This window comes from Hirundo rustica, chromosome 1, assembly GCF_015227805.2.
Source record: "Hirundo rustica isolate bHirRus1 chromosome 1, bHirRus1.pri.v3, whole genome shotgun sequence".
Taxonomy (NCBI): domain Eukaryota; kingdom Metazoa; phylum Chordata; class Aves; order Passeriformes; family Hirundinidae; genus Hirundo; species Hirundo rustica.
Genome location: NC_053450.1, coordinates 94,939,382 through 94,951,606, shown reverse-complemented (window position 1 = coordinate 94,951,606; position 12,225 = coordinate 94,939,382). Strand labels below are relative to the sequence as shown.

Genomic DNA, 12,225 nt, shown 5'->3' with positions numbered 1-12,225 from the left:
TTATAATTCCCTGCAGTCTGCTTGTTTAATAACATGCCTAAACTTGTACTGTGGCAGAAGGCTGCCAGAAATATTAATGATCCTCAGAGAGCAATCCAAAAGACAAACTTCCAAGTTGATGCCTCAGTATCTATTATTGGCAGAAATACAATCCTTCAAATAATAAATTAGCTCGTCACATCTGTCAGGTTATTGTTTTCTCTAGGGTCTTGTGACTGGGCTATGTGCAATCACTTGATGGCCTTCTGAGGAGCCTACACCAAAATTAATGATTTTATCAGCCTACAGGAACAACTAAGTAACAGTAATATATAACCTAGTACAGTCCTTATGGGCTCCTTTGTACTTAGTGAATGTTTTCTAGCTGTTCCAGTAAGGTGTGGAACATTGGAACCTGAGTGTTGCAGACTACATCAGAGGACTTCGCTTGATGGACTGTTTGGAGAGATTGTTGGAGAACTTGAACAGTGAAAGTGAGCATCAGGAATGGATGTGGAATCAACTTCTTTTACTATTTATGTATTGGATATTTTATAGGGTGACGTGGCTCTCTCTCTCCCAGAGCCCCGGCTCCGTTTTTACCTCAGCTAGCTTGAGAGAGAAACCACGCCAGAAGGATTTTTCCCTTCAGGGCTTTAAAAGAGCCCAGAGGCTGCAAACCTTTTCCATTAGAGAGAGCAGGCATCCGTCAATGGCAAAAGGAAAGAGTCTGCCCTAGGTCCAGGGGGAATCACGGCTTTATTCAGTGTTTCTCCTGTGGTCCTGCCCCTGCAGGTCAGGAGCCCAGTCCAGACCCCATCCCTGTCCTGGTCCCAAGAGAGAGATTTCCACCTGGTCCCATGGCTTTTACCCAGGGGGAAGGGGCTGGAGGCAGGAACAAGCTACTACCCAGTCAGGAATAAGGTGGGTGTGGAACAGAGTTGGATTACATTCCAGTGTGGAAGGATGGGCAGGGAGAAGGAGCAGGGACAAACCTTGGGATGATACATTTTCCAGGGGAACAGGGTGGTACAGAAGAAACCATTACAAAACCCAATATAAAATGAAATACAATATAAACCCAAATAATACACTACAACAATAGGGGATTGTCCTGGCAACCTACCAGCTACAAAGAAAGGTGTAAGGGCATCCAAGGTTCAGTAACTCCCATTTTGTGTGCAACCTGTGTTTGGAGCCTAAACAAAAGGACCTGATGCTATGGAAGTAAATTGGTATTGTCTTAACCTACAGTAGCATAATCTTTGGAAAGTTACCTTTTTTTCCTCCTGTATTCTGAAGCTCTTTATTAGATTGCTTACACCGAGAAAAATAAACCTTTAATGGCTGACAGCAACAATAGAAATGTTTTCAGATGTTGCAGTTTAATGTATATTTTCTTTTTTTTTCCAGTAAATTTTAATTTCAAATTTTGGTGATGTAAATGACCAGTTATGCTCTGAAGAATATGCTTCAAATGTTTCTGCAAGAGTGGCTGAGCTCCTAAGTTGTTTGGAAGTTCTCAAAAAATGTCTTTGCCTCCCATAATGAGCTGTATGATAACAACCTCTTACTTCTCTATCCAAGCCTGTAGTAGTAGGATTGAATCTTTGACCTGATTCAGATCACACTGGAGTTAACAGCAAGACTGTGAACTGCAATTACCTTAGGCATTAGTGCATAGCTTATGTACACTCTAGTACAATTTTTTTCTTTGTATGAGACCAAAATGAACATGCATCTACAAAATAGATATTAAGGAGTAAATGCAAATGGCCTGTGAATTGCTTGTGTAAAGAGAAGGTTCCCAGCCATGTCAGGAGTCTGCTTCCTAGTCTGGTCTGCAAGCAATGATGGCACAATGCAATAGTAACTGTCTCTTTCTTGCTGTCTCTCGTCTTGTAGATGTTTCTGGCCAAAATATCCCTTTGCACTGAGCTTCAAATCACCATGCCCTTCTGGGGATGATTGCTTCTGTTTATTCTTTTTTGTCTAATTATCTGTGCAAAGGCTGATCCTGCCTTTCTCCATCCATGATCACTGTGGGCTTTTATGTCCTCTGTGTCTCCCAAAAAACAGATGTTTGAGAGGGCTACACAGCTTACAAGGACCTCTGAAAAATGCAGAAAGTTGAAGTGAGTTGAATTCAGAATAAATATGCTTCTTTTCCAGCAGACATTGAAAACAGATTTTGTTCAACAGTTTTACCTGTTGAATTTTACTTGAAATTATTGTACACTAAGGAGTGCAACTATTGTTTTTTGTTGGTTCCTTTTCTCCTAAGTTTGCTATCTCTCCTCCAGAATTTATGTGCTTAGTGCAGAATTTGCTGTGTGACATTCTTTGACTCATGTGGGAAGTCAGATTTGATTATTTTAATAATAATTTTACCCTGTTTGGAATATCTAGTACGTTGAGCACCTCTCTTGTTAGTGTATGCAAGAGAAAGATCTGGAAAGCGTTCCAGTCATTACTAAATTAGTTTGTGTGAAAATTCAAGGAAAGACTAAAGCACTGGAATACAGATAATTTCCCACAAATTAAATGAGAAGTATTGGTTAAATTAGCACAGAGTGTGATAAAACTGCAGAATATCATGTCATTAGACTGCTTTACATGGTGACTGGAAAATTTCCAGTTTAAATAAACTTTGTACATCTATTTGAAAGCATGTCTCTCTGCTTGCTGGCTATTTAATCCTTTAAGCTTTTATGGTATTTTTTTTAAGAAATGTACCCAACTTGTTAATGTATGTACTATTACTTTTGAATGTTTGTTTGGGTTTAACACCTTATTTGGATTTGCTAATGATGAAGAGTTAAAAAAATCAAATCTTCCTAATGATTTTGGAGTTTGGGTTTATCCTTATTTTTAACTTTGTGTTCAGAATAACAACATTAATGTTGATCTCAATGCAGTGTCTATTCAAAAGAGTACAGGGAATAATGCTGGGAATTAAGTAGCCTATGTATTATTCTGAAGGCTAAAAATCTGCAGTTCACTTCGTTTTTGAGTCATTGCTCTAAAATGAGCAAAGTATTCAGGAACCTTTATATTACTGATAGATTTGGTTTAAAGGCCTGTACAATACCAAAAGTAGTTATTATAATAGCAGAGATATCTAGCAATGGCATTTATTGTTAAAAAGAGAAAATAGTTAAATTGCCTGCAGCATGATTATAAGCAATAAAGACTGAGACAGCAAGAACAGAATTTGGGAGTATTTCTTTGGGTCTGTAAGACAACCAAAGCTGTTCATACAATTCTGTCTTCTCAGTGCAAACCATGTATTGTGCCATGGTGCACTATGGTATGCTGTGCTGTGGTTGTTATCCATAACACACATAAACCTGCAGCAGTAATTATATGTGCTATGTGGAAGGTGAAGCTGGGATGGAATAAAACACATGCTTTAAAGACATGCTGTCCCACTTGCTGATGGTGGTCAGGGTAAACTTTTTCCGACTGTGAAGACTGCATAACTTCTAATTCCTCTTTTGTTCTTGCAGGTCAAGCCAGTTACTCACAGTAGGATCACTGTGTCAGCCCGGTTTCGAAAGCCTCTCCAGGAGCCCTACACTATTTTGTAAGTAGAATTTTCACTTAGTGGATTGCCGTTTCAGGGGGGGTGGAGGTAGTGTGTTCACTTCAGGTGAGCTTTGTTTAAAATGCTCCTCCAAGTTAGTTTACTTTGCTCTATTTCAGCCTGATTGCTAATGGAGACCTTATTAGCCCTGCAGTGCGCCTCCTCATTCCCAGGAAAACACTGGACCACTGGGATCATATTCTTGAAATGGTTACAGGAAAAGTAACCCTCAGAAGTGGAGCTGTTCACAGGTATAAGGAAGCTGAATATTTGCAAGATACATTTTATATGTTTCCAAAACTCCATAGGTAGATATAATGGATCATTCCTATTTTATGGGAAGGTTCACTGTAAGAAAATTAAAATACGTCAAAAAACCACTAAGTGGAAATATGTCGACTCCAAGTAACCTTCAGGTTTCATTTCAACAACTATTTTAAAAAATAATAACGGAAATTTGCTTAAGCTGATATTTTAAAAATATTATTTAATAATTATTTATTTAATTAGCAGGCCTGTAATAATGCAATAATAATGCAATACAATTAGTACTAATAATTAAGCTACATATCATAATTAAATAAACGAGCATAGTAAAGTTGGTAAAGATGTTTGGAATGTGAGATACCTGTTATCTGTGTTACTTTTTAATTTTGGTAGTTCTTTAAATTCATTGGGGTAAGCAACTTCAAGGAAAATATTACAGATTCTTTGGGGTCAAGACTAGGATGTGCTTCATATTTGGCCCTTAGTCTCTTAATAAAAGCCAAGGCCAAAGCTGTAGTTGGGGTTTGCCTCTTCCAGTTTCTCAGCTGGTTTGATTGTTGAGGTATCTGAGGAATAAGAGTTGACCTCTTGGATAGGTAGGTTTCAGTCTCTTAAGGCTTTTACAATGAAAAATACATTACCTAAAATGGCATTTGGTAGTTGTTATAAGTTTTAGAGCAAAATGGTAGATGTGAAGTCCGTGAGAAGCACTGCAGTGAGTGGGCTGTGCAAGCAAATTGCTGACATTCCAGTGTTGCCCCATGCAGAGCACATTACAGAAATCTCTTCATCAGGTGGGAAAGGACCTTTTGTGGAAAATCATTCTTCACAGCCTATGCAATGTCTGAGGCTAAGCTTGCAAAATCTTTCTCAAAACAGTAAAGATAAGATAGTGTTTTAGTTCTTCTGCTTGTTTTCCTGTTTGATATAGGCGAGAGAAGATTAAGGTAATGCTGTGGAATATTAGCTCCTGCACTTCTTTGCTCCTATTAGCTGGCTACTTAGGACTTTCACTTGCAGTAAAGTAAACCTGCATATGTTGAAGTTTTCTGGATCTGTTTCTCAGCTAGTATAATTCAGAAGTGAACAAAGCGAGAAAAGACATTTACAACATACCAATTCTTTCTGCTTTCAGGTTGTTTAGCAATTTAAAAATCTTTCACATTTTATTCTCATTACTTGGTATCACTCTGGTGAAACTGAATATTGTACATGAAAGTATTCAATATATAAATGAGATTCCTTTTGAGACATTCCCTTCAGCACTCATCTTTAATACCTCAAAAATAAGATAATGTACATGACATTTTAAATTATTTAATGTTTTCCCCTTGCTGGTTTTCTATTAACTCAGTTTTCATTTTCTTTTCCTTAAAATACTAGAAATGTATATTAAATCTATTAATAAAGTGATCATAGTTCTCTAATAAGTTACACATTACTTGCTGGGGTTTGCTGAAGCTATGTTAGTATCAGGAAAGATCTGGTAAAACCACTGACACTGGGAAGATTTAATTTCTCATTAAAGAAGGATAAGTGGAGTTACAAGAACCTGCATTATGCACATAGCAGTTTTTTCAATATTATTAAAAGACTTAAAAAGCTACCTAGTCATACAGTTTCACATGGGGCTTTTAGAAGAAGAAATTATTGATCACCCTGATCAGAATAGGGATGCAAGCAAGAAATATGTGAGAGGAGATGATAGGAAACTGGCTTTTCTGCTTGCCAGATTGTTGATGGGGATGGGGTGCAGCAACCTGATGGGCAGGTACTGGGTGCATCAGCAGCTGGGAATTTGGGGATATTGTCCCAGAAATTGTGCATTTGCTGTCTCCCTTAGTCAGCCTGTATGCTTGCTTTCTTTTGGCTGTCACTTTTTAGCTTGGATTCAGGAAGAAAAATGGAAGTCCAATGACATCTCACAAGGCAAACCTAGGTCATCCTCAGAGGAAGTGACCACAAGGACATTTTTGTTACATAATGCAAGTCAGAGAGAACCCAGCTGGTCTGTGAAGGGTTGTGGCAAAGTGGGTGCGTGAAAATTGTGGCTTCGAAATTCAGAAATTGTTAAAAAGGAGCTTCAGAAATTAGTGTCACAAAACTTGTGTGTAGTTATTAAGTCAATTTAGTTAGTTATTTGTTTGAAGATCCATTTTTTAAAAATGCATTTTTGATTGCACTTTCATCTTCTAAGACTGATTATGTTTGATTTCACCACTGTGATTATTATTTTCAGGGTGAAAAATGCAATTAAAGATTGCCAGGTAATCTGTAACATTTTTTTGAGTTATATTAAGCAGACAGCTTCTGTGCTTTAAATATAACATTAAAGCACAAGCAAAGTGAAAGATCAGAAACAAAAAAACACCCCAGTTATTTTGTATGTACCCCTCTATATCTGCAGCCCCATACAAATATATAAACAATTCTTAAGCTGTAGTACACTTGATTTGCTGTTTTTTCCCCTGAGTTCCAAAGCGAAGTGCAATCTAGCAGAACACAGTGAGATTAATTCAGAAATGGGCTTCCTGCTGATTTTCCGATAGCTTGTTTTATTTTCATTGTTTGTGTGTAACTGATGTTGACTCTGTGGAAGGGAAACATAAATTGCTCTTTGAATTGCTGGCATGCCTGTGGAATGTTTGCACTATGAAATAAATATGAGTAATACAAAGGAGGTGCTCCAGAGTTAGCATACCTCTTCTCAAGGAAGCGGCAATGTGATCTAGATTTAAAATAGCTGCAATTTCACCTTTCAAAATTTTCAGTCTTTACACATAGAAACGTGTTCCCATGTGGCAGGAGACACACAGAAAATTCGGGTGCTTTCGTGAGGGTAATACAAGAAAGACATGGACATGCTGGAACAAGTGCAGCAAAGGGTCACAGAGAGGGAGGGCTTGAAGATACTTGTCATGTGAGGAGAGCTGGTACTATGCAGCTTGAGGAAGAGAAGGCTTAGGGGGATCTTTTAAACGTGTGTATATACCTGATAGGAATGAGTGAAGAAGACAGAGCCAGGCTGTTCTCAGTGGTGCTCAGTGATAAGACAAGCAGCAATGGGCACAAAATGAAATACAGGAAATTTCACTTCAACAGAAGAAAAAAGAAATTTACAGCAATGGTCATCATATACTGGAACATGCTGCCCAGAGGGGCCGTGGAGTCTTCATACCTAGAGACAGTCCTGAACAGCCTACTCTAGTTGCTCTTGCTCTGCAGGGCATGATTGGACTAGGTGGTCCCCAGAGATCTTGTTCAACCTCAGATATTCTTTGATTCCTGGTTCAGTAAAGTCCATGATTTTCTTCTGTGTTTATTCAAGGTTATGCCATCATATATATCAATTTTAAAAGCTCCTTCTCTATTAAACTGAAAATTTTTGCACATTATAAGTCAAGGGCATACTCAAGGTAGCCTCTTGATATTCTTCCCCAACTGTTTGTTGTATGGTTGTGTATATGTATTTATATCTCCTTACATTGTGTTGAAATTTATGACTATAAATTTGTACATAGTATAGCTCCTATAGAAGGCTTCTAGAAAGGGAGTTAATATAGCCATTCAACATTCCTGCATTTAAGACTTAAATGAAAGTTTTTATTGTTGACTTTTAAACTAAATATAAATAGTGTTGAGTTTCAAACTAGGAAAGAGCTAATTTGTTATTGCATGTTCCCCCTTACTGTTTTGACCATGCTAAAATAAAATTACAAACTTGACAAGGAAGTAAATTCCCCCCACCAATCCCTGATGCATTTCTTTCTTCTCAAAAAGAAGTCATTATGGTAAAAATCCACCTCGTCTAACAGACACAGTCATTACTGGTAGGTGCCCAAGATACCTGGCTTCTTGTTTTAATGTAGTACTGTATTTCCTGTTATTCCCACCAGGTTCCAACCTTCTGATCTACACAATATAACAATATAAATGCAATATTATTGGCATGGTCTGTGCTAGGTGGATAGGGCTTTCAGTCATGAATTCCCTGTTCTTCCCAGGTTACTGCATAGTTCCCTGATAGAAGGTGGAACTTGGTAGGAGAGGGGGTCAGTAACTCATGGAATAGATTCCTTCCAAGGCAACAGGCAAAAGGTTTTGAAGAACTTGGAAGTATAGAGTAATGTATTTCTTTCTAGAAATTATGAGAGTATTTAATCTATTATAGCACCTCATACTTTGTTAGTTTTTAATAAACTGTGATTTAAGTAGTTATTTTGCTATTTTTCCTTGGTGGTTTGTTTGTTTGAGGTTTTTTTGAGTTTTAGGTTTTTTGGTTGGTTGGTTGGTTGGTTGGTTGGTTGGTTGGTTGGGGTTTTTAAAAAAAGTTGTAGTTACTGATAATTGTATGGTGTCCACTGCACTTTATTTGGTTTCATATATCGAAATTCAACATATATTTAATGAGTTTAGATTAACACAGCTTTGAGTGCTCTTAATGCACCTGAGTGTTAAGGGTTATTATAATAAGCATTTTTATATTTTTCAGACTCTACACTGTAGATGGAAAACTTGTTCAGAATGGATTAGACTTGGAGAATGGGCAAATTTATGTTGCAGTGGGTAGAGAAAAGTTTAAAAAATTGCCATATGGTGATCTGCTGTCCAAATCTACAACAAGAAGGCCACAGGGGTAAGTTCTAAAGGTGTGAAATACACTTCTGTGTTTGCGTATATCAATTTGCTTACAAAGTGCCACCAGTAAAGTACAAAATTATTATTCCAAGAATGATGCATGGATAAGTATGGATGCAAAACTTCATTGGCAGCTTCTGAGAAATTTGAGATAAAAGTAACAAAAGCAAAAATGGAAATTCAGAAGACCAATTCATCTCAGAAGCATTCCCTTGATCACGTATAACAAAATTAGCGTCAGGGAAAAATTAACCCAAGTGAAAGTTATCCTACTTTTTTTTTTCTTGGGATACGAATGTGTAGAGCTAAATGAGATTAGGTGCAGCTAAAGCAGTTTAGATCTACTCTTGCTTAGTAGTGTTTTGTGAAATATGTACTCCTTTAAGATTGTTTTATGTTTGCGTCTATTTTTTGTAGGCTAGAACAATCACATAATAGAGTCCTAAACTAGGTGTCTGTAAGAAAAAACTTGTGCTTTATGTACCATTGGAAAACATGAAAATTTGGAAGCATTTTATTTAAATAAATTGAAAGAAATGGAAATCGTAAGGAATGTTCACATAGTAATTCACTGGATAGTGCTCTGCAAGTTTTTGGTATATAAAATACGCATTGTGGGATAATGCACTTGTTTGAATAAACTAATCATTATGGACTTAAACATAGTCTAGTATACAGAATGAGTCATGTGTAGTGAAAACATGCAGTGAAAAAAAAAATTACCTCTGTTGCCATAGCCATCTTGGTGTTATCTGCCTTGATTGTAGATATATAGTGTCTGTGCCAGTGACAGTGTACACAATTCTAAGATGTGGCTTATTTCTGCAGTTCCAAAACCTCTGTACAACCTCCAGTTGTGGGATCTCGAAGGTCTAAAGGCAATGTAAGTATCAAATTTCTAATTCCGCTAAATTCTGGCAGAGAGAAATTCCCTGTCCTTTGGGTTTTCTGAGAAGAAAAAAATCCACAGCCAACTGGTAGCATGCTTATTAAAGCTTGATGAATATGTAGCTATTTGCAGTGTGAATTAGACAGAAGAAATCTGAGAAAATATTGTTGTAATAAGGGCCACTTTGTTTTTTATAAAAGCTTCCGTAGCAAAGACCAGCTGCTGGCTTGAGACCTTTCCTATAAATCTGATTATATATATTTGTGTATTTATTTATTTATTTATTCAAATTATACATCTAAAGGAGAAACACAGAACCTTTTACAAAACATTGTACAGAAAATTGTGTTTCTGAACACTGAGTCTGAAAAAGTTTGCAGTCTGATATGTTTTATTCTAGGTAATCAGTACATACAGAGCTTGATCCTTCACTGCTTTGTATCCTGTATAGCTATTTAAATGTGTACAAAATGAGTCATGGAACCATTAAGATTGGAAAAGACCCGAAAGGTTATCAAGTTGAATCTCTGACCTATCACCACCTTATCAAGTAAACCATAGCACAAAGTGTCACATCCAGTTGATTCTTAAACACTTCCAGGAATGGTGACTCCACCACTTCCCTGGTAAACCTGCTGCAAAGCCTAATCACCATTTCAGTGAAGGAATTCTTCCCAATGTCCAACCTGAACTGCTCTGGCATAGCTTGAGGCCGTTTCCTCTTGTCCTGTTGCTAGTTGACTGGGAGAAGAGTCTAAGCCCACCTTGCCACAAGAAGAGTCCTCTGTGGATTTAATTTTAGTGCAAAAACATAATATAAGTATCTGTTTTCACCAGCTTTCCACAAGTGCAGTTTACTGTACAAGTGCAATACAGACTCTCAGTCTGTCATTATAATTGTGGTAGCTGATCATGTCCATTCACTGTTTACAAAACAAACCAAAAAATGTCTCTGGAGCCACTAAAAAGAAGAAAGCAATAAAAGATACAAGTTTCTGTTCTATTCTATTGAATGTGTTACTGCCTCATAAAGACTGTCATTCTCCAGCTTCTCTTGACACTAAGAATAATGCCAAAGTGTCATTTACACAGACAGTGATTTATTAACAAGTTTTATTAATATGTTATATCTTGCGACTGTCCACATATGGATGAGAGATAGCTGCATATAATATGCATACATGCATAGATTCATCTAGCCATTCTTTTTGTTAAATGAAGCATTATTTTCTTGTAATAAAGATGTGATTTTTCTCCTGGAAACTGTTGAGAATTTAATTGGTCAGATCATACAGTAAGTTCATAAGATAGTTATACTTTTCTGGATAATTTAATATATCACCTAAATGTACTAATTATAAAATATTATGCTTCTTTAGCACCTGATACCAGTCCTTAATGAAATTTTAAAAATAAGCTTTTTAATTTGCATCACTGATAATTACATCATCTTCTTTTCAGGGAAATGATGGGCAATCTAAATCTACCACTGGATCCAGTGACCAGGGCGAAAACAATTCCTCGCCTCAGCTTCCCAAAAGGAAAGACAAAAAAAGTCAGAATCCAGAGAATTCTGTGTCCAGACAACACTTTTCTAACCACTATACAAAAGTAAAACAGACAGTAAAAGCTTCCACAGGAGTCCTTCAAGGTAACGGTCAGTGCTGAGATAAACACTATTGTAGCATAGTGGCTTTTGCTCTTCAGTTAAATGAGTGAAATAGTAGAATAATGTAGTTCTTGAAGTGTAATTGTCCATTTACTCTGCCTAACTGGAATTGCCAAAGTTCTTTTTGCTTAGGAAATGCACCTGTGTGTAACCACTACATTCCTGGCTTCATTTACAGAGCACAAGAGCTGGTGTATGATTTTCAGTATACCTTGGAAGTTAAGCTCATATAGTTCTATCTTTATGCTTTTGGTAAAGGAAAGTAAAAAATATATTTTGACCATTTTCTTACTGTTCTGCCATGCAATAAGGTGAAGAAAGGAGCTGGTGTTCTCAAAGGACACCTCGCTGTCTCTGAGGATCCCTGATTAGCTGCTTGGCTCTGTGTAACAAAACGACTAGACCCTGGGGGAAGAACACAGACAGAAACTCCAGTTAGCTGGTAGCTGCTGAGACTTATCCTACAGCAGAGCAGCAGGAAGCCCTTTCAGAGTTTGCCCCTCTCTGTGCTGTGACAGCAGTGGCAGCAGTTTGCAAACTTAGGCATTAACATCCTCTTTGAGAAACTGTTTATCTTATAGTGTGATATTCCCTTCTTAAAGAACTGGCATATATATATATATATATATGTATGTATGTATGTATGTATGTATAAACATATTTGATAGATAGGCATATGTAGGGGAATATTTATGTCTCTGTATGTAATGCTGCTGCTGCTCCACCTGCTGACAGAATGGGTTGGAAAGCCACTCCCTAAGTTTATTGAAGAAGTGACTGCTTGCTTCTCACTTCAGCTTTTCCATGCTTTGTGAGTCTTGTGTAATTAGGAGAAGCTGTTCAAGGCAGCAGATTGTCTAGTTTGAGCTCAAGTGTATTTTCAGAGAAGCTCTTGGTTCTTTCTGTGATCTTCTATTTTTCCTCCATACATAAAGACCTGTTAGTAAAAGTGGGAATGGACAGTTGTGGCCAGGTGTGGTTCAATCTCTTCCCGCAGGTAAGAAGTAACAGGAAATGGCCTCAAGTTGCTCCAGGGGAGGCATAGATTGGATATTAGGAAAAAATTTCTTCATGGAAACGGTTGTAAAACATTGAACCTGCTGTCCAGGGAGGTGGTGGAGCCATCATCCCTGGAAATATTCAAAAAAGTATGAATATAGCACTCTGTATCCATGGACAAAGTCTAATGGTGAACAT

The 12,225-nt window shown here is 37.3% G+C and overlaps 1 protein-coding gene across 3 annotated transcripts in view; it reads left to right on the top strand.

Moving 5' to 3' along the window:
- DCDC2 (doublecortin domain containing 2) overlaps positions 1 to 12,225 on the top strand; it is a 77,923-nt gene that overhangs the window by 21,994 nt on the left and 43,704 nt on the right. For all 3 annotated transcript variants that reach the window (XM_040058227.1, XM_040058236.1, XM_040058219.1), the window contains 5 exons: positions 3,489 to 3,565; positions 3,685 to 3,816; positions 8,325 to 8,468; positions 9,299 to 9,353; positions 10,821 to 11,010. In XM_040058227.1, coding sequence (XP_039914161.1) covers positions 3,489 to 3,565; positions 3,685 to 3,816; positions 8,325 to 8,468; positions 9,299 to 9,353; positions 10,821 to 11,010 — 598 coding nt within the window. The remainder of the gene's footprint in view (positions 1 to 3,488; positions 3,566 to 3,684; positions 3,817 to 8,324; positions 8,469 to 9,298; positions 9,354 to 10,820; positions 11,011 to 12,225) is intronic.